The sequence below is a fragment of the Lepidochelys kempii genome, chromosome 7, assembly GCF_965140265.1.
Source record: "Lepidochelys kempii isolate rLepKem1 chromosome 7, rLepKem1.hap2, whole genome shotgun sequence".
NCBI lineage: Eukaryota > Metazoa > Chordata > Testudines > Cheloniidae > Lepidochelys > Lepidochelys kempii.
Genome location: NC_133262.1, coordinates 24,160,339 through 24,182,342, shown reverse-complemented (window position 1 = coordinate 24,182,342; position 22,004 = coordinate 24,160,339). Strand labels below are relative to the sequence as shown.

The following is a 22,004-nucleotide window of genomic DNA, read 5'->3' as shown; positions in this document are numbered from 1 at the left end:
CCCGAGGTGGGTGCAGTCTCCTCAGCCCCCGACCCACAAGGAGCTGTGGGCTGATCTGGCCAAAGAAGGATCTGAGCAGAGACCCATCCTTGCTTCTTACGGCCCCTTCGGTCTCCACCAGTGTGGGCCAGGACCCAGCCTCCAGTGGCCACCATCTGCCCCATTCACCGCCCCGGCTCAGTTGCTCTGCTAGATCAAAGGCCATCGCTGTCCCTCAAAGGGGATGTCCCGTTTTCCTCGGCAGGGAAGGCCCGGTGTCCCGCTTGGAGCTGCAGGCTCCCGTCCCGGGTGTGGCCGGCTGAGCTCCACTCCCAGCGCCCTGACACGCGAGCAGGGGAGCAGCCCCTTGCACCTGGGAGGGCCGGGTGGCCATTGGCTGCCGCGGGAGCAGGGGCTGGGCCGGGGGTGCAGCCTGCAGCGCTTTGCCCAAAAGCTGGGGCCCCGGCTTACTGGTGGAGGGGCTCTGGGGGCACGGAGGAGAGAGGCAGGAGCCGGAAGGAGGCAGGAACCGGCCCCCCCTGGCAGCAGCTTCTCCGAGACTCTCTCCAGCCTCCCTCTCCACTGCTCGGGGAGCCTCGGGAGTTTCCTCCCCGATGCGTGGCGGGCAAGGAGCGCGGCGATCTCGCTGAGGGGCCGGAGCCGAGCGCCCGCCGGGTCCCAGCCCGGCTCCCAGCCCGGCTCCCAGGGGCGTGAGAGCCGGGATTTGCGGAGTATGCTGGCGGGCAGCAGGTAACGCCGCGCCGCTCCCTGCGGGAGCCCGGGCGGGGGCAGCAGCTGCAGGGCTGCGACGGGAACCAGGTGGCTGGGCGCCCCCGGGGAATCCCAGGGCCTCTCTGTGCAGCCGGGCTTGTCTCTCGTGCGCCTCTGCCCGTGTCCCCCTCTGCCCCTCTCCAGGGCGGGGAACAGCCCCAGCAGGAGTCTCCCTAGCCCCAGAGCGCCCTGGACACACGGTTCCCTCTTCACCAGCGCTGGGAACTTTCCAGGGGAAACCCCTGGTCTGGTCCGTTCATCCGCTGCGGCTTCCCCTTCGCTCCAGTTCCCCTCCCACGCGCTGCCCCTGCAGCCTCTGCCCATTTCCCCGCCCCGCGCGGTCTGGGAGCTCTTTGGATGCACCGTGGCTTTGCAGGCACCCAGCAGAAGGGTGGTCTTGGGTCCGAACAGAGTCCCCCCGACAGGGCCTCCCGGGCAGGAGACCAGTTCCGTGGGGAGATGGGGGGAGCTGCCCTGAGTGGGAAGCTTAGCCAGTGTGCACTGGTGGTGTGGTCCCCATCCTGTTGCAGCTCCCTGTATAAAGCTTGTCCCAGGGTATGTCAGGGGAACTGCTTACCTGGGCCTGGTGAGGGACAGGGGCCAAAAGATGGGGATGGGGAGGCAGGAAGGGGCAATGCATCCTGGACAGCTGAGCTGACTCTCCACTCTGGAGCTGGCAGGGGTTTGGGGAAGGGACAGGTTACAGAGCTCCTTGGAGCATCTCTCTCAGGCTCTGGGTTTGCCTTGACTTTCACTGGGCCCTGGAACACGCGAGGGGAGAGGGACGTCAGCCGGGCAACCGTTAACAAACAGTTACAGGGAGGAAACAGGAGAGGTAAGATCCGAAGGGATCCCGCCCAAGTATTCACACTCATAGCAGTGCACACTACTGCACGCTCACGCCGCTGTGCGTGCTTGCGCTCTCAACTATGCACAATCACATACTTGCATTGCAACCACAACCATCCACTCATCCTCTGAGGGTCAGAACAGCGCACGCTCATGCTGTCGTACGCTCACAGCTGCACACTTGCACTCCTGGGTGTACACAGCCTGGTTGGAGAGAGCTGGGAATGGCCGCTGGGAAGCAGGAAGGCCTGAGGTTGGCAGGCCGGCGTGGGGTTGTTAGCTCGCTGCCTTGGTGTGAGTGTGTGCAGTGACACTTCTGCCAGGGGAACCTGCCCTGCCCGTTCCCCTCTCCCTGGCGCTGGGGCACCCATGTCCTGCTGAAACTTGGCTTCTCTCCTTCCCAGGGGGACAGAGTTGTGCCATGCTGGAGAGGTGGCCCCTCCTCATTGGGGCTGGAATCAGGGGTGCTGGCTTTGCTAATTAAAAGCTCCAACAGGGGACCTGTGCCTCTACCCCTGCCTCCTGTCCTTTGCCCCTCACTTTCTCTGCCCTCTTCCCCTGCATTCCTCCCCTCCACCCCCCACCTCCTGTTGGTGTCAATGGGAATCCTGGGGAGACAGATCACAGATGTGTAAGTGAGCCTGGACTCTCTCCTGTTTGGATTCATTGGGATTGTCTCAGCTCAGTGAGGAGGGGGCATCTGATCTGGCCTGGCTGTGTTGGGCAGGGTTTGTCGGTGCCCCAAAAGCTCTTACTTTCAGGTGTCTCTGGTTTGATCTACTTTGTTAGTCTCTAGACCCTGCTTAGTCTCATGGGGGAAAGCACCTGCTTGGTTTTGCCTAGGAGCAGAAGGGGTGTGGGGCTCCTGTGCAGCTGAAGCAAGAGGTGGAAAGTGATGGCTAGCATGTGTGGGCCCTCAGCCCTGGCTATGCCTCTGTCCCCATTGGAAAGCTGGACTCTGCATTGCTGAGGGTGCAATGACCCTCCTTAGCTGTCTCAGGGCTGCACTACTCCAGCTACATGTTAGAGGGAGGAGCAAGAGCCCCATTTGCATTGCATGAGAGCCCTCGATTCCCAGGCTTCTGCCAGTGCAGATTTGTAGAGAAGTTCCCATCACTCCTGGCCTGCAGCACTGACAGCTCTTCTGCCCCAGCTGTGGACTTTGGGGTACGATCTGGTGTTCATCAGCTGTGGGGGCAAGAGAAGCAGTGCCCCCCATCGTTAATTCATGTGAGCCTCTGCCAGCTGCAGAGTTTTGATGGGCCTGGATTCCAGGCATGTGTTCAGCCCATGTTGGAAGGGAGCCCCCTGGTCTGAGAGGAGTTTCCCCTCCTCTTTGGCTGGCTCTGCCAATACCTGTCCTCCCTGTTCTGGATGGCACCACATGTGCGGCACTCCAGGCTCCTCACCAAACCACTGCAACATGCAATAACGCAGCCCAGGTCCATCTGACTCATTCCCTGGGCCCTGTCAAGGCATCTCCCTTTTACAGCTCTATGCAGAACTGCACAAGCTGCTCTAGAGGGAAGGATCCCAGAGCCCAGGGCTGAGATGCAGAGAACAAACGCCCCTCTGCCCCCTCGAGCAGATCCCTGTATGACATGGCTAAGGCCCACTGGCTCGGGGGTGGGGGGGCAGGGGGAAGGGAGTGTTGGGTAAAGCTTGCACTGCTGCTGGCTGCTCTGCGGGGAGGCAACACGGTCCCATGGGTAGAGCATGGGGCAGTGGGAAGACCTGGGTTCCATTGCCAGCACTGATGCTGACTCGCTGTGTGTCCTTCCCCTCTGCACAATGGAGATAAGAACGCTGCTGACCGTCCCCTTTGAGAGCTAGCAGTGGAAAAGTGCAGTGTGAGGCCCAAGTATCAGCCAGGCTGTCAGTCAGGCCTTTCGCCAGCTCTGAACTCAAGGCAAATGAGAGAAGCTAAGTGCGGGGGAGAGTTTCCTCCCCAAATGGGCTGGGCTCTTGCTGCCTTCCGCGGGCTCGTCCTCAGGCTGAACTCCTACCCGTTTCACCAACCGTGGGACAATTTAAACTGGGGAAGCTTTGGATGTGGCTTTCAATCTGTCTGTGTTTAAATCTGGCTCACATCAGTTAATAGCGGACCACTCCAATGGGAGTGTGTCCACATGGGGCTGCACCAGTTCATCTAAACCAGTGCAACATCCCCCATTAGTCAAACCAGTGCAACGCTGTGTGCAAAGCAAGCCTCAGTATCCCCTTTATGGGCATTAGTGGATGCTTGAAGCCCGAGGTGGGGTAGGGGAGAGGATTGGTACATGGTGGGGGATGGGTTTAGCTTGCAGTTACCCTCTGCCTTTAATGATGGTTACTGCAGCCTCTCTCTATTCTCCATCTTGGGGTGCAATGCTCGGGGAAATGGGAGCTCTTACAAACTGCCACCAAAGTTCCAGGGAGCCCTTGGTGCCAGGTGTCATCCTTTCTCGCCCCTCCGTGAGTTCCCCCAGTCTCTGCGCTGCTGCCAATCTCTCTGCTCTGTTTCCGGGTTGCTGGGGTCCGGGCTGGGACACGGAAGAGCTCAAACAGAGAGAAATAAGTGAAAGGGACATAAAAACAAGCCAATTCTGTAGTAGTCTAGCTCTTTCCTATGGTGCCAGAGCAGTATGGGGAATGTTATACTGGAGTGGGCCCAACAGCCTGTCATGTCTGGTGTCTGACTGCAGGAGGGATGGAGGGTCCGTCTAGACCATTACCTGCTCTTCTCTAGAGGCCAATGGGGGATGGTGCTTTTGATAGAAAAGAAATTGTCCCTCCCACACCCAGGCCTATGCATAAGTGCACAGCATTATCCTGGGGTAGAGATTTCTTCACTCACCTACTCAAGCTGGTGATAACTCTATTTCCTGAAGCATCAGGATCAATGGCCCTTGGGGTAGTCTTTGTCCCAGCTGGTGTCACTGCAGATGCTGTTCTTCTTCAGATAAATGTCTAACCCTTAGTGGAATCTTCCTAAACTACTTTCCTCTGTAATATCCTGCATCAGCAAGTCCCATAGATTAACAGTGGGTTTTTTTTAGCAGTTAAATTTGTTGCCCTTCAGCTTGAGTGAATTAATGCACACTGGAGGGAATCATTTGAATGAATCACACCTGTTGCTGGGTTCTAAATGAACTGTGACAGCTCAGGGAAAAGTCATGTATGGCACTGTGGACAGCTCTGAGATATCTGACTATCAGAAAAAGCAAACCGAATGGCAAGGTGCATAAGGAGTGGGCTAGGAGACAATATTGAATAATAATAATGCTGCAAGGACTAGGATGCCTCCATGTAAATGAGTACTAACATGTCAACTGGAATGTGTTTTCGGTTCTGGCAACCTCAGAAAGGATCCAGCAATGGGGAGAGGCTGCCCACGGAGAGGTGACATGATGGGGACATTGTATTTCAGAGAACAGGGATGCTCTCCCCTGGTGTTTCGCAGCCTTCTGAGGTAGTGACCCCATACCCGAAATAACAACTGTTGGTGATCCCCTTCCATCACTTACATTGGCTACAGAAGTCAGAGTATCGAAGGTAGCAATGCTGAGCTGCCTCAGTATGTGCATGTGGTCAGAGGCTGCCAGAGAAAACTTGACCATGAAGGGTCTGGATGTGCCAGGCGAGGGGAGCTTCAGAATGCAATGAAATTGGCAGCGCTGTGTGACACTCCTGCCCCCATGGGTTGGAAAAACACTGCTCTAGACGTATGCAAAATAGTGACTGGTTTAGAGATGGCAGATTGGGTCGCCTATACACCCTGCCTCCTGGCACAAGAACATAGGGCCGGCCAAGGGAAACTGAACGCCAGCTTGTTTAGAACTTACCAAAGGAAACACTTTTCAACCCAGTGAATCTGGAGAACCTGCTGCCAGGAGGGGTCGTTGTGGCCCAGAACTCAGCACAATTCAAACCCAGATTAGACCTTTATATCGACAATAAGAGTGTCCACGGTTACTCGGCATAAAAATGCCTGCTTCAGGCCCTGAACCAACCACCTGGGGTTAGTAGGCACTTCCCTTGGGGGAGGTTTTCATAAGTGTTCACTAGGGGGGTTTCTTGTATCTGGCCACTGATCAGAGACAGGCCACTGGCCTAATGTGGCAACCCCTGCTGTGGGGTAAGGTGTCTGGGAGGGTCCGGTGGGCTTTTTCCATGAAACTCAGCTTTGTCTCTGCCCCCATCCCATTGCTTTGCTGAGACATGAGCCCCCCATTGGTTTTCCTGTTCCCTGGTGGGCATCCACTCTTCCCACTTGTTATGTCTTGCAGGCTCCCATGATGAGAGGGTGGATCCTGCTCCTCGCTCTGCTCCTAGCTCCAGCACCAGTTACGGCACAAAAAAGAAACCAAGGTTGGTGCTGTCTGAGTTCTCCAAGGGGGTGGGGAGGGTGGGGGTATGTGAGGCAAGGGCTGGGGGCTGGGCCCATTTGTGGCACCATCACTGGGTTTGCTGGAAACAATGCGTGGCCCCAGAGAAGCTGGGGGAGGGAAGATGGGGGCATTTGGCCCACATAGTCAGCTGGGAGGGTGAATTCAGACTGGTCCCAGCTCCACCCCTCAAACCAGCCTGTGCCCTGTAGTCCGATACCAGGTGTCTCCTCCCAGCACAGATTCGCTGGCAGGCTGCCCAGGCAGATCTGAGTCGTCACCATGCTGAATTGTACTGGGTCTGGTGGGTGGGGTGTATGTGGGGGAGGGGATGGGACACAGACTTTGTTGAGTGGTTCATGGTTCCCCAAGTCCCCACATGCCGGACACAGGACTGGATGGGGCAGAGAAATGATCTAGAGTAGAGGATCTCTGCGCCCCTGCTGCCTCGAGGCTGGCCTCTGTGTCTGTGGTTGGGATGTCTGCCTGGAGCATGGCATGCTGTTGCATAGTTAGGTGTCACAAATCTGCTGCTCTCTGCAGTTCTCCGGCTCATGCCTTTCTGGTATCTCTATTGGCCCACCACCCCACCCCACCATGCTTGCTGATGTGCAAGGTGAAGTGGGGCTTGTCCAGTGCTCAGCTCCTGGCCCCACCTGTGAGCTGTCAGGATCTTGCTTGCTCCCTACAGAAGGTCAGGTTGGAATCCCACTCTCAGCACCACCTGGGAGGTCCCCTCCTTGGAGGGGATAAGGGCTAGATCCCCAGACTGAGAGCCCCCGTCCCTGAAACGAGGACTGTTAGGGTTGCCAACCCTCCATCTCTTGGAGGCTATTGAAGCCAATCCGGGAGATTTTAGGCTGCTAAAAGTCTGGCGGCACAGCGGGGCTAAGGCAGGCTCCCTGCCTGCCCTGGCTCTGCGCAGCTCCCAGAGTGAACGGCATGTCCAGCTTCTAGGCACAGGGGCATCCAGGGGGTCTCTGCATGCTGCCTCCACTCTGAGTGCTGACTCTGCAGCTCTCATTGGCCAGGAACAGTGGCCAATGGGAGCTGTGGAGCCGGCACTTGGGGTGAGGGCAGTGCACAGAGTCGCCTGGCCACCCCTGAGCCTAGGAGCTGGACATGCCATCTGCTTCCCAGCAGCTGCCCAAGGTAAGCACTGCCCAGCCGGAGCCTACATCCTGCACCCCCTCCTGCATGCATCTCAACCCCCTGCCCCAGCCCTGAACCCCCTCCTACACCCAAACTCCCTCCCAGAGCCCACACCCCCTCCTGCACCCCAACCCTCTGCCCCAGGCTCAGCGCAGAGCCCCTTTCCACACTCTGAATCTCCTGGCCCAACCCGTCAGTCCAGAGCCCGCACCCATTCCTGCACTCCAACCCCCTGTCCCAGCCTGGTGACGGTGCGGGAGAGCGAGGGAGGGGGGATGGAGTGAGTAGGGGCGGGGCCTTGGAGAAGGGGCGGGGCAGCCGTGGGGCCTTGGGGCAGGGGTGGGGCAAGGGTGTTTGGGTTTGTGTGATTATTAGGCAGCTGGCAACCCTCAGAACTGCGAGTGGGGGAAGTGCAGCATCTCCCTTGCTGACTTGCTGCCGCCCCTGTGCTCTTGGGATAGGCCAGAGGGCTCCTTGCGGGTTTGTTCTGCTCCAGGGTGTAGACTGCGCTTCCCTGATGCTCAGCCTGGGAGTTGGTGTCTCTCCCTTCCTCCATAGGCTTGATGACTGCCCCCTCCCATGAGCTGGGGCATGGAGGGGCCCAGGGGTTTTATCCTGGGGGAGGCTGGGAGGTGCCCTGTGCTGACATTCAGAGGAGGTTTGTGGCCAGGGGTGCTGGAACAATTTGTACAGTGGGGGTGCTGAGAGCTATTGAACCAAACTGTAAACCCATGGAAACCACTTCAAGCCAGGGGGTGCGGTGCACCCCGAGCTCCAGCACCTATGCTTGTGGCATGAGGGGGGGAGGAGGAGGAAGGATGCATGGTCCTGGGTGATGGAGCTGCCTCTGTCAGCCCATATAGGACCTGGAGTCCCAGCTGCCTCTTGGCAGGGACTTATCCCTGAAGGAATGTGGGATGTGTGAGAGGCTGGAGTGATTCCCAGGGGAGGGGCAGCTGCTGCCTCGCTGGTGAGTCCCTGGCCCCTTTGCAAGGCCTGTGGTTGGCAGGGAGGAATGGGGTACTAGTCTGAGAAAATCCATTGTGTTCTCTGCTAAGGGGGCCTCTAGTCAGTGAGCCCTCGGGGAGCTGTCAGCCCACAAGCACTGGCTGCTGGCAGTGCTCATCCCCTGCGTATTCATGGGATATCCCCACCCCTGCCCGCTTGGCCCTGTCTGCTCCACACCTGCTTGGCCCTGTCTGCTCCACACCCGCTTGGCCCTGAAACTCCTATAGAGGGATAGGCTGTCATGGCCTCTGGCACTGAACCTGTCTCCTTGCTAGAGAATGTGGCCCTGAGGTCTGGGCTTCCTTGCCCTGACTCATGGACTCTGGCAGTCTTAGAGCTCTCTGTGGGAGGAGTGAGGGCTCCTGGGGTAAGAGGCTGGAAGGGCTAAATCAGCAGAGGGAGCTTCCATGGCAGGGCTGGGACAGTTCCCTCTGGCCCTCGCATGCTGGGACAAAGGGAGTCAGCCCTGAGCTGCTGATGGTTGCTTTGCAGGGACATGCATCAATGTCTATGCGGCCGACATCGTGTTCCTGGTGGATGGATCCTCCAGCATTGGGAGGGCCAACTTCCGCATGATCCGAGCCTTCATGGAGGACCTGGTCAGGCCCTTTGTCCATGTGGTCGGTGAGAGCGCGGTGCGATTCGGGGCAGTGCAGTACAGCGACGACCCCAGGTGAGTCCCAATGGTCCTGTTCCCCCCTGCCAGGCACACGGGGTGCGGGAGGCTCCTGCAGCCCTGTCCCTGGTGGGGGCGCCTCTCTGTGCTCCTGGGGGTGGCTCCTGGGGTTCCAGTTGCCAAGGGAGCTCGGGATGCTTGGAGTGGCCGCAGAGCTATCTGCTGGGGGAGGGAGTGCTGCGAGTGCCTCACACCTGCTACTGACAGAGGAGGCCCAGCCTCTGCTCATGGGCACTGTGCTCGGTGCCCCTTGGTAGCCAGTGAAACGCCTTCATTGTCCTAGGCTGGGCAGGGGGAGGGGGAGAATAAGATATCTAATTACCCCCATTGCCCCTGCAACCCCTAGCACACTTTTTAAGGAGCCCCATTACAGATAACCCACTGACCACCTCTGTAGTGTCATTGCCTCGCTTCCGTGGAGCCGCACCCTAGGGATACATGGAAAATGACCCATCCCCTACAGAAACCCTGTGGGTGCCCTGGTAGCTTCCCCTGAGGAAGCATGTGGGCCATGCAGTTACTGTGTAGGGATCCTGCTCAGAGCGGGAGTTGGCTGTGTTGTGGTTTTCCCCCATCCCCCTGGGATTGCGTTTGTCCCCAGGGTCGAGTTCACGTTCTCCCAGCATCCCAATGGGACGGAGGTGAAGAGGGCCATCCAGCAGCTGAGCTACAAGGGCGGGAACACACGCACAGGTGCCGGCCTCCGGTACATCGCTGACAACTTCTTTGGGCCCACTCAGATCCGGGCTGGAGTCCCAAAGGTACCTCTAGAGAGACCCTGCTTATGCCATGGCCAGGGAATGTGAGAGCAAAACGCTGGCCTATCGGTTCTCCTCCAGTGGGGCCAGAGAATGCTGATGGCTAGGCCGGTCACTCGGCTCCCTCTGTGCTGGAGGGGAGCAGAGCTGGGCGCTTGGCAGGAGCGGGTGGGTTGCTACATCCTCTCTTCTTCGAACCCCTGTTTAACATCTATCCAGTTCCAAGTCTTTCTCCATAACAGGGGAGACCATGGGGAGGCAACATGCTCCAGCCCAGTGGGACTGTCTGACTGCTGCTCCCCTTCTTCCCAGTGTGGGCCCCTCCAAACTCAGCTTCTGGGGGTCCCAGTCTCACATCTGCTGTGCTTTGGCTGAGCCAGATGGGGGCACTGGCCTTGGGGCCCTTCCTCCCTGAGGTGGGCCCCATGGCTCGTGTTGAGCCTGGCAGCTGGTGTGGAGTTGGCCAGCCCCCGCCTGACTTGCCCTTGCCCCTTCCTGGCAGGTCTGCATCCTCATCACAGATGGCAAGTCTCAAGATGACACTGAGCAGCCGTCCGTGAAGCTGAAGGCTCAGGGCACTAAGGTCTTTGCTGTGGGTAAGTGACTCCAGGAGCCCAGGGGTGTGTCTGCCTTCATCAGGCTGCTCAGGACTCCCACCGCTGGCCAAAGTGTCCCTTTGGTGCAGGGGAGCTCTAGGAGGAAGGCAGAGCCATGCATCCGTCCTCTGATCTTGGCCAGTGCAGCTGCTGGATGAGAGTGGAAGCACCTGGCCAGGCCTGGAATGAGCCTGATCCTCTAGCATGGGAGGGCAGGGGGAGTGGATGGCACAGGGGTGTGAGGCTAGGGAGCTCTGGCTTGCTGGCCACTGCAGGACATTACAGGGCACTGCAAGGGGGGTGGGAGGTGGGAGAGTCTGAGGCGATGGGCCAAGGGCCCCGGGAACCCAGCACACCATGGCATGTGCTGCAGCTCGCTGTGAATGTCTGACACTGTAGCAGCCAGCTAGGGCGAGTAAGAATGGGGGGGTGCCACTGTGCCAGCCGGTGGATGGAGGGGGACATGGCTCAGGGCATACCTGGGGATTATTCCTAGGAGAGAGACTCACCCGCTCACTGGCTCTCCACCCCCTACAGGGATCAAGAACGCAGACCGCGCGGAGCTCACACGTGTGGCCTCCACTCCCACAGAGGACTACTTCTTCTACGTCAATGACTTTAAGATCCTGGGCACCCTGCTGCCGCTGGTGTCCCAGAGGGTGTGTGCCAGCACCGGAGGGGTCCTGCAGACAGGTAAGGGGCGTGTTGCACCTAGGGCTCTCGGCCTCCCCCCTGCGATGGCTCAGCCCTGGACGTGCTTTGGAATGCCGTGTTTGATCACATCTCTCCTGTCTGCTGTGCCCTTCTAACCCACGAGACCACTACAGCCTGAGGGATTTTGGCAGTCTCCCCACTTGGCTCTGCTTGGCAAGATACTTCTCTTTCTGAGTCTCGGGCACTGGCTGTCGCAGCTGTTTCTGATGCTGCAATGGAAGGGTTAAATTCCACCTTCCCCTGTGTTTCTGGAGATGAGCCCCATCCTGGAAGTACATCCCGGCGTCTAGGGCTCAGTGCTATGTCACGCTGTGGCATTGTTTTGTGGTGATGGGGCGCTGTGTCGGTTCGCTTTGGCCCCACGGTCGCTGCCCTACCCAGTTGATTCCCCCCCACCCAGAAAGTTTGAGTGAGAACGTTTTCATGATTCTCTTCTGATGACGTCCTTTGCTGTGGCAGAGGCCATCCGTCCCCGAGCGGGCTCCCTGCGTTGGGCAGCTGGGACTTAGAGTCTGCGCCGTGGCTCTGTGCGTGTCAGCCCTGGGGAAGGTGGGGTGCCAGCAGGGAGCTTGACTGCTGCTTCCCTTCCCCTAAGGTCCGCGGGTGTACAGCGGCCCGTCCAATCTGGTCTTCGTGGAGCAGGCGGTCAACATGCTGAGGATCCGCTGGACTGCGGCGGGTGGCCCGGTCACAGGCTACAAAGTCCAGTATGTGCCGCTCACGGGCTTGGGGCAGCAAGTTACAGCAGAGATGCAAGAGGTGAGAGCTTCCCTTCCCAGCTATGGCCGGAAATCCGCCTGCTGGACAGGCTCGGCAGAGAGGCCAGTGGGACTGAGCTGCCCCCCCTTGTTGGGAAAGGGGGTTTCTCTGGCTGAGGCACATTGGAAAGGGTGTGCCTGCAGCCTGCCCTCTGGGTGAATAGAGCCTGTTGGCTTCTCGTGGCGGCGGCTCTGACTCCTGCTCCAGCACCAAACCCCTTAGGGAAGTGAATGGTGCAAAATCTCATATGGAGCCCACCTGCTCCGTGGGGCCTGGCTCAGTGGGCCATGCCATCTGGACAGCAGGAGGAGGCTGGTGAGCAGGCAGGGTGTTCGATCTCTCTGGCTGAAGAGGAGAATGCCTTTGGGTGCCTTTGAACAGGTCAACCTGAGCCCCGGGGAGACGAGTGCCGTGCTGAGCCAGCTGATAGGAGGGACGGATTATCTGGTCACTGTCATCGCCCAGTATGCCAACAGCATTGGCGAGTCGGTCTCTGGCAAAGGACGCACTGGTGAGTAACCTGCCCTGCTCCCCATCTAAGCAGCACGTTTGACACTCCCCACACTCCCACACCTCGTCCACCTGCCCAGAGCAGGAGCCAGCCTGCACTCCGAGGCTCCCTGGTGACCTCTGAGCCAGGGGGATTCCTGATGGAAGAGCCTGGTGAGCTTGGAGTCCAGCCTGGGGCTAGAAAGGTCAGCTACCATGTCCATGCACTATTGTCTGAGGATGGGCCCCATTACAGGGATAGGGCCTGGCTGAGCCCACCCAACGATGGGACAGGGCTGCTGGACCCGCTTCCAGCTCAGTTTGGGGTGAGTGGGACTCCTCATGCCTGTGACCCTGGCAGGCTTCCCATGGGAATGGGTGACTCCCTCTGGCCTCACCATGTGCTCACTCCATCATTGCCGCCATCTTGGATTCTGTGGCTGGGTGACCGTGCTGGGATGGGATTGATAGGGTGTGAGTGCCGCTGCCGAGCCGGGCACTGGGCTCTCGCGCTGATGGTTTTTGGTGGGTCCCACAATAGCGTTGGCTCTGGGGCGTTGGTGGGCTTGGCAGCGGAGAGATGAACTGTATATGGGGAGTCTTTGAGTCAGGGTTTAGTATCCCGAGGATGCTGCCCAGGGGAGCGTGACAGTTTTAGGGCTGCTCTGGAACATGCTGGGATTTGGCCCCAGACTGGCTAGTGACCGCCCCTGTCCCCTCCTGCATCGCCCCAGGGCAGCTTGCTTTTCTCCTGGCACCAAGGCGCCTCTTGAGCCCGCGCGAAGGGCTGGCGGCTCTCTGGGGCAGGAGTGTGTGAGGGTGATGGCCTTGCCCCCATTCTCTTTCAGGGGCCCTGTCTGGAGTGTCAAATTTCCGAGTGGTGGAGGCTGGGCCGTCCTTCCTCAGACTGGCCTGGGGAGCTGTCTTGGAGAACTTGCAGGGCTACCGGATCACCTACATGGCCCGAGGTGAGGGCGGAGTGCGGGCGATTGGGCCGGGGAGGCGCTGCCTCTCCTGTGGCTCTGCAATGTGGGAACATCCCCCTGGGCTGTGTTCTCTGCCACAGGAGAGCTGCCAGCCAGCCCAGCTACAGACCCTTGTCCCTCATGTGTAGGGTGTGGAGCCTGGATCCATTCCAGGAGGGCAGGGGAATCCAAGCCTGGGCAGGCCTTTCTCCACTGCCCTAGGACTCGGCTGAGTGGGAGGGTTGGAGGAAAATCAGCGAGCACGGATCTCTGCTCCCTTCGCTCTTTGGCTGCACCACCTCCTCCCCACACCCTGTCTGTCCAGCAACTTTGTTAGCCACAAACCCCAGGGAGCAGACAGCTGTGACGTATGAACTCCCTCTGAGGCAGGCAGACACAGAGCCAGTTGAATGGCCTCTTGTTCCCATGGGAGGCCGTGCTGTGCCGGGATCAGTGCAGGGCATCCACTGTGCCCAAAGGGGGTGGGTGGTGCTGCCAGGATCTCTGTGATGTGGTGTGTGGCGTTCACGTGGCCGAGTGAAGCCCAGGCACCCCATAGGTGAGAGCGGATTCCAGCCCCAGCTCTCCTCTCGCTGCAGCTGTATTTGTTGTGGGGGAATGTGTGGGCCCAGGTGCTTCTGTATATCCTGTGTGTGTGTGTGTGGCAGGGGGGAGGGGGTTGGAAGGGGTTGGGTGGGTGTCCTGGGGTGTGGGTGTACAGGACTGGTTTGTGTGTACGGGAGGAGATCAGTACATGTGCTGGGGGTGTACATGTGGAGGTATGTACATGGGGTACAGTGTGTGCTCAGAAGAGTGTGTGTGTGTACAGGGGCTCTCTGAGCATGCTGGGGTTTGGGCAGGGGTATAGATGGTTTCAAGCCCCCCACCCCAGTGCTATTTTCTGTAGGAAGCTGCACCTGGAGCTGCCCCTCCCCAGCCTGCAGCCATCCCAGTGCATGTGGCCCTGGCAGCACTCCCAGTGCGCCTCACCCTACATGCTGCCACACCCGGCTGCCATGGCAGTGCATCTCCCCAGCAGAGAATGCTAGCCCTGAGGGCACAAAACCACTGCTGAGCTCATCTGAACCACCCCTGTGCCCTGCTCAGACCCCGTGCCTAACTGAGGGGGCCAGCTTAGAACTGTGTGTGGAGATTTCCCTGCCATCTTCCCCTCCTTTCATGGCATCTGCAAGGGAGTGCCAGGACTTGCCTACAGCTCCCTGCCAGGGAGTGCAAGCAGGGCCCTTGCTCCCTTTTCCCAGCCCTGCCTGGTTGGGTTGAGCCCCTGATCTTTGTTTAGCTTCTTGCACTGGCTGAGCCCTGCTGCTGGGAATGGGGGCACAGAGCTGGGCTGAACGTACTGAGCGCACACAGCATGTCTGCTCATGCTGCTAGCCATGTGCTTGCACACGTGTGGGAGGCCAAGTGTGTTCTGTGCTGCACGTGCCTGCACGTGCTCCCCCTCGCCAACCCACCTGGGCACCAGAGTGTTCCAGTCCTGACCTACTGCATGAAGGAAAGGCCTGTCTGAAGCCCCACATAGCTTGTGTTCTGCAGCCTGCCCAAGGCTGGGGTGGTGTCCGGCAGCACCAGAGCCCCCTGCCTTCCAATGGATAGTCCCCCCTCGTGCTGGGCCCCACTCATGCCTCGCTGTCTGTGCCCATCCCAGGTGAGGCTCAAGCGGAGGAAATGAGCCTGGGGGCCAACGCTGTGTCTGTCACACTCAGCAATCTGCGCCCCAACACTGACTACATGGTCACACTTCAGCCTATCTCCCAGCGGCAGACGGCAGCGCCGGCCCAGCTAACTGGCCGAACCCGTAAGTACCATCTGCTCAGACAGCCAGAGCCTGGGGCTGCCAGAGGGCATCTGACTGGGTTTTCTTCTGGCCAAAAATGACTTTTTATTTCTTTTTTTTTAAAAAGGAACTTTCTTTTTTTTTTTGTAAAATAATTGTCCGATTATTGAAATGTTAGTTTTTCATAGGACTTTTCTCCATATTTTTATAAAAACTCTATCAACATAGTTCTCAAAATCATCATCAACATTTTCTCTTTGCCAAAATCCTGGTTTCCAGGAAGGAACCATGGTTTTCAATAGGCAAAACATTTCTAAAACGCTTTCGATAAAAATGTCAATCCAGCTGTGTGAAAAGTGTCAGGCAAACTGGAAAATGGGCCCACTTCGAACCCGGTGAAATGAACACCACTCCCACATGTTGTGAAATTGTTAGCTCGTGTTTTTTCAACCATATCTAACTCAGGTCAAGTACAAAACGTGCATATCTCAGATGCAGCATAACACCCTTCACTTTGACCCGGGGATTTTTAAATGAAGAAGTGATTTTGATCTCTCTCTCTCTCTCTAATCACCTGAGCATAGAATTTTTTGGTAAAGTATCTCTGATGTATTTTGAGACTAGTATTGGATATATGGTTTATGTGACGCAATCCACTTTTAAAATAATGCATGTGTGTGGACTTGCATTTGAAGCTGATTGGTGCATGTCCATGAAGTGCACATGCATCATTCCTGGGTGTATTTTTCTGAAGAGTTTTGTGGGGTATTTATATTTTGAGATTACCGGTGAAGGGAACTGTGCTTATTTAGGGGCAGAGTTAAGGTTATTGTGTCTCTTATGTGAGCTGGCAATGCAGAAGTGGGGCTGGGCTGGGCTGGGCTGGACTCTGCAGTATATTTGGCTGCCTTGCAGGTTGCATGGAGGCTGAGCTCTCTGGGTCTCACATTTGTGCCATGGTTGTGTTTTGTTTGATTCCCTCTCCCTCCAGTGCGTTTGGAAGGGGTGCAGCAGCTGTCGGTTCAGAACATCTCCCAGCAGAGAATGCTGGTGACCTGGCGGGGTGTGAGTGGAGCTACTGGATACCGGGTCTCCTGGGGGCTCCCCTCAGGTAAGTCTACCGGACTAACTAGAGCTCTCTCCCCATCCCAAAAACCAGTGGCAGGGTGCTGTAGACTGAACGGTGGACACGGTTCTCTAGACCTTCTGGCTGGATGGTGGGGTGCTGAGCTGTGGTGCAGGCTCTAAGGAGTGGGTGGGTGTGGGTGGGGGGCTGGCATGCCTTTCTTCCAGCAGAGCAGATACACCCCTCCCATGGGACAGGACTCGTCTGTAGTCAGGTGCATTATGGGGCAGAGGGTCCCAAACTGTGTTCTCTGGAGCACCTGCTGCTGAAGTGTGGAGAGACTGGAGAGTCCAGAGTGGCTGGAGGAGAGGCGAGTGAGGCAGCATGCTGAGGGGAGAAAGGGACCAGGGGGCTGGGCAGGATGCCCAAGACAGAAAGGGACCAAGTGACAGGCAAGCACATACAGGGGGAGAAGAGGAGGGCAGGTGGCAGAGCTGCTTGAGAAGTTGGGGGTGAGGGGAAGAAAGTTTGGGGGCGGGGTGGTGGAATGAGCAAAGGGGGCTGGGGTGATGAACTTCTGTCAAGAGAATCTTTATCACTCTGAAGGCAATTCAGATCCACACCTGCTCTCCTGCTGGGCCTTGTGCCAGTCCTAGGGGTGTAACAGCCTGGGGGAATGGTGGGGAGGGGCCATGCTCCGGGCTCTCTGTCCGTTCTCTGGGAGACTCTGCGCGGCCCTGCTCTTGGAGTACTGGGGATCTCTCCTTCTGCCCCGAGACACACGGAGAACCAGGCCAAATCACACCAGCCTGAAAGGGGTCCATGTGTTCCTGGAAATGACCTCACCACGAGCTTTGGGGTTTGCGCAGCTTCTTGGCCAGGTCAGCCACATTGTCTGTACAGAGCCCATTGCTGAATCCCTCCAGGAAGGCCCACACATCTGGGTCACAGGTGCAGGGCCCAGGTCTGCAAACCTCTTGGCATAGAACTCTGGGAGTCCTGCTTGTGGAGGATGGGTAGGATCAGGCCCTGTATGTTAGTCACCTGTGCCTGAGGTGGGGTGGAGTGCAGGGAGTTTTCTTGTTCAATCATCCCCCATGTTCTCTATTAACATGAACAGATTTTACTGACAAAGCCACTTACGGCTGGGTGTGGGAGTAGTGTCAGGATATTTGCTGGCCTTTGGCAGCCCAGAATCCAAAACCTGATGAGATGGGCCTGGGGTATGGCCTGGTGTATGGGGGGAGGCTGGATGCCAGACTAGACTTCATCTGCTATGTCGTAGACGCAAGGATACTGGATTAGCAGCGCGGCTCTGGCCCCGTGCAATCAAGAAATGGGATAGTGGACTGGAAGGGCTGTTGGTCTGGTCTGATGTGGAGTCCCTGGTGTTGCATGGGGCTCTCAGTTGAACGGACGACCTGGAATTGTGCCTTAAACCCTTTTTCTCTGGATTATCTCAGGCCAGGACGTTCGGAAATTTGATGTGGATGCCAGCAAGAATTCCTACCTGCTGACAGGGCTGCAGCCAGACACAGATTACCTGCTGACGGTCATTTCACTCTACGGGCAAGTGGAGGGGCCCCCAGCCTCTATTAGGAGAAGAACAGGTGGGTGCATGGCCATGGGAGAGGCTCCCCACTGCTGAGGGGAGGGAGGCAGGGTCTGTGCCAGGAAGCTGGTGGCTCTTTGGGATAACTGTAGTATTTGTACTCTAGTAGCACCCAGAAGCCCCAGTCAGGGCTCTATTGTGCCAAGCCCTGTTTCGATTGTGACACTCCCCAGGAGCGAGGCACCTCACCATCACCTGTCTTTAGCATGAGGAGGTCACGTCTGTGCATGCTGTGGATCAGCTCCCGGCAGCCACTGGCAGCCCAAGCACTGCCTTCCAGATCCCCGCAGGTCTTGCTCTCTGTACAGGTAGCAATCGGCACACACCAATGCCTGAGTCCTCGGAGCGTGCAGTGCACCGTCCGGCCCCTGATTCACCGGCCACCTAGAATTACCAGGCCTGCTGTTCCCAAAGGAATCGTATGCACCAGCTTGTCAGCTCAGGAGCAGCACTTTGCTTAACACACAGCACTGAGATATATTGATAATGAAAACTAGAACAGAGATTCCTGTAATAGTGAGTAAGGGTATCAGAAATAAATGGTTACATACAAAACAAAATCATCACCAGCTTTCTAGGTAACTACATTAACAACTTCTCCTCCTGTCTGAAGAAGCAGATCTTGCCCAACATGCTTTCCAGTGTTGTCAGCCAAGCCTGATGTAGACCCTTCTTTCATGAAGTAAACTCACGGTCTGTTAGCTTCCTAGGTGAAGGATGCCAGGGTGTCTTTATTAGAGCAAATCTTTGATGTGCTGTAATGATGCTGGTTCTGCCGGGACCCAACTGAGAGTGTCAATTCAGGACAAATTGCTTAAAGCAGGGCAGTTACAGCCCAAGGCTGGGGTTTCTATGCACACCAAGGCAAACCAAACCAGCCAGACAGAGAAGACTTTGGTTTTACCCCACTGGTTAACCACAAGTCACACAAGCAATTCCCTTAGACACTCCAGTTTCCCAGTATCACCACCAGTGCCACTCGTTATGGGGACAGATGGTTATGAAAACCAGTACCCCAGTAAAAGAAAAAAGGTTCTCTCGATCCCAAAGCACCAAGCCCCAGACCCCGGTCAATATACAAGTTAGATCTTACCCACAAATCATGCTGTTGCCAATCCTTTAGAATCTAAAATCTAAAGGTTTATTCATAAAAGGAAAAAGAGATGGATGAGAGCTAGAATTGGTTAAATGGAATCAATTACACACAGTAATGGCAAAGTTCTTGGTTCAGGCTTGCAGCAGTGGTAGAATAAACTGCAGGTTCAAATCAGGTCTCTGGAGGACATCCACAGCTGGGATGGGTCTTTCAGTCCTTGGTTCAAAGCTTCAGTGTAGCAAAGTCCCTCCAGAGGTATGAAGCAGGACTGGAGACAAGATGGAGGAGCTGCAGCAGCTTTTTATATTCTCTTGCCATGTGGTCTCTGCTTTCTTTGTTCCAAAGACAAGCTGTCTCTCACGTGGCCTGGAAAAACCTCAGCGTTCTGACATAGGCATGTCCCTGCACACCTTGCTGAGTCACAAGGCATGTCTGCCTTCTCTCAATGGGTCAGTTGTACAGCTGATGGTCCTTAATGGGCCATCAAGCAGGCTAAGCAGAGCTGACACCAACTTTTCTGGGGTGTCACACAGAAGCATAAGTTTGAAATACAGACAGTATAGAGCCAATATTCATAACGTCAACTATAAAAATGATACACACATACAGATTGCATAATCATAACCAGCAAACCATAACCTTTTCTGGGACACCTCGATTCATAGATACTATGGTTAGAAGGGACCATTATGATCATCTAGTCTGACCTCCTGCACAATGTAGGCCACAGAATTTCACCCACCCACTCCTGCAAAAAGCCTCTCACCTATGTCTGAGCTATTGAAGTCCTCAAATCGTGGTTTAAAGATTTCAAGTAGCAGAGAATCCTCCAGCAAGTGCCCCGTGCCCCATGCTACAGAGGAAGACGAAAAACCTCCAGGGCCTCTTCCAATCTGCCCTGGAGGAAATTCCTTCCCGACCCCAAATATGGCAATCAGCTAAACCCTGAGCATATGGGCAAGATTCACCAGCCAGATACTACAGAAAATTCTTTCCTGGGTAACTCAGATCCCACCCCATCTAATATCCCATCACAGGCCATTGGGCCTATTTACCATGAATATTTAATTACCAAAACCATGTAATCCCATCATACCATCTCCTCCATAAACTTATCGAGTTTAATCTTAAAGCCAGATAGATCTTTTGCCCCTACTGCTTCCCTTGGAAGGCTATTCCAAAACTTCACTCCTCTGATGGTTGGAAACCTTTGTCTAATTTCAAGTCTAAACTTCCTGGTGGCCAGTTTATATCCACTTGTTCTTGTGTCCACATTGGTATTGAGCTTAAATAATTCCTCTCCCTCTCCGGTATTTATCCCTCTGATATATTTATAGAGAGCAATCATATCTCCCCTCAACCTTCTTTTGGTTAGGCTAAACAAGCCAAGCTCCTTGAGTCTCCTTTCATAAGACAGGTTTTCCATTCCTCGGATCATCCTAGTAGCCCTTCTCTGTACCTGTTCCAGTTTGAATTCATCCTTCTTAAACATGGGAGACCAGAATTGTACACACTATTCCAGATGAGGTCTCACCAGTGCCTTGTATAATGGTACTAAAACCTCCTTATCCCTACTGGACATACCTCTCCTGACGCATTAGCTTTTTTCACAGGCATATCACATTGGCAGCTCATAGTCATCCTATGATCAACCAATATTCCAAGGTCCTTCTCCTCCTCCGTTACTTCTAATTGATGTGTCCCCAGCTTACAACTAAAATTCTTGTTATTAATCCCTAAATGCATGACCTTACACTTCTCACTATTAAATTTCATCCTATTCCTATTACTCCAGTTTACAAGGTCATCCAGATCCTCCTGTATGATTTCCCGGTCCTTCTCTAAATTGGCAATACCTCCCAGCTTTGTATCATCTGCAAACTTTATTAGCACACTCCCACTTTTTGTGCCGAGGTCAGTAATAAAAAGATTAAATAAGATTGGTCCCAAAACCGATCCCTGAGGAACTCCACTGGTAACCTCCCTCCAACCTGACAATTCACCTTTCACTAGGACCCGTTGTAGTCTCCCTTTTAACCAATTCCTTATCTACCTTTCAATTTTCATATTGACCCCCATCTTTTCCAATTTAACTAATAATTCCCCATGTGGCACGGTATCAGATGCCTTACTGAAATCTAGGTAAATTAGATCCACTGCGTTTCCTTTGTCTAAAAAATCTGTTACTTTCTCAAAGAAGGAGATCAGGTTGATTTGGCACGATCTACCTTTTGTAAAACCATGTTGTATTTTGTCCCATTTACCATTGACTTCAATGTCCTTAACTACCTTCTCCTTCAAAATTTTTTCCAAGACCTTGCATACTACAGATGTCAAACTAAGAGGCCTATAGTTACCTGGATCACTTTTTTCCCTTTCTTAAAAATAGGAACTATGTTAGCAATTCTCCAATCATACGGTACAACCCCTGAGTTTACAGATTCATTAAAAATTGTTGCTAATGGGCTTGCAATTTCGTGTGCCAATTCCTTTAATATTCTTGGATGAAGATTATCTGGGGCCCCCGATTTAGTCCCATTAAGCTGTTTGAGTTTCACTTCTACCTCAGATATGGTAATATTTACCTTCATAGCCTCATTCCCATTTGTCATGCTACCATTATTCCCAAGATCCTCTTTAGCCTTATTAAAGACTGAGGCAAAGTATTTGTTTAGATATTGGGCCATGCCTAGATTATCCTTGACCTCCACTCCATCCTCAGTGTTTAGCGGTCCCACTTCTTCTTTCTTTGTTTTCTTCTTATTTATATGGCTATAGAACCTTTTACTATTGGTTTTAATTCCCTTTGCAAGGTCCAACTCTACTTGACTTTTAGCCTGTCTCACTTTATCCCTCCATGTTCTGACCTCAATACAGTAGCTTTCCTTGCTGATCCCTCCCATCTTCCACTCCCTGTATGCTTTCTGCTTTTTCTTAATCACCACTCTGAGATGCTTGCTCATCCAGTTTGGTCTACAACTTGTGCCTATGAATTTTTTCCCCTTTCTCGGGATGCAGGCTTCCGGTAGCTTCTGCAGCTTTGATTTAAAGTAATCCCAGGCCTCCTCTGCCTTTAGATCCATAAATTCTTCAGTCCAATCCACTTCCCTAACTAATTTCCTTAATTTTTGAAAGTCAGCCCTTTTGAAATCAAAAACCCTAGTTGCAGATTTATTTCTGTTTATCCTTCCGTTCAGTTTGAACTGAATTAGCTCATGATCACTTGAACTAAGATTATCCCCTACAACCATTTCTTCTATGAGGTCCTCACTACTCACCAAAACCAAATCTAAAATGGCATCCCCTCTAGTCAGTTCAGCAGCTACTTGATGAAGGAATCCATCAGCTA

The 22,004-nt window shown here is 55.0% G+C and overlaps 1 protein-coding gene across 9 annotated transcripts in view; it reads left to right on the top strand.

Annotated features, from left to right (window-relative positions):
- COL7A1 (collagen type VII alpha 1 chain) overlaps window positions 1–22,004 on the top strand; it is a 133,504-nt gene that overhangs the window by 15,565 nt on the left and 95,935 nt on the right. For 8 of the 9 annotated variants that reach the window (XR_012159789.1, XR_012159788.1, XM_073351408.1 and 5 more), the window contains exons 2-12: window positions 5,868–5,949; window positions 8,619–8,799; window positions 9,404–9,563; window positions 10,063–10,156; window positions 10,694–10,849; window positions 11,466–11,629; window positions 12,011–12,140; window positions 12,967–13,086; window positions 14,753–14,902; window positions 15,873–15,992; window positions 17,411–17,557. Coding sequence is in view for 7 of the 9 variants with exons in the window: in XM_073351407.1 (XP_073207508.1) it covers window positions 5,868–5,949; window positions 8,619–8,799; window positions 9,404–9,563; window positions 10,063–10,156; window positions 10,694–10,849; window positions 11,466–11,629; window positions 12,011–12,140; window positions 12,967–13,086; window positions 14,753–14,902; window positions 15,873–15,992; window positions 17,411–17,557 (1,504 nt within the window). In the remaining 2 variants the exon portion in view is untranslated. Of the gene's footprint in view, window positions 1–285; window positions 730–5,867; window positions 5,950–8,618; window positions 8,800–9,403; window positions 9,564–10,062; window positions 10,157–10,693; window positions 10,850–11,465; window positions 11,630–12,010; window positions 12,141–12,966; window positions 13,087–14,752; window positions 14,903–15,872; window positions 15,993–17,410; window positions 17,558–22,004 lie in introns of those variants that run through there. The other variant, XM_073351409.1, reaches the window with a different exon arrangement.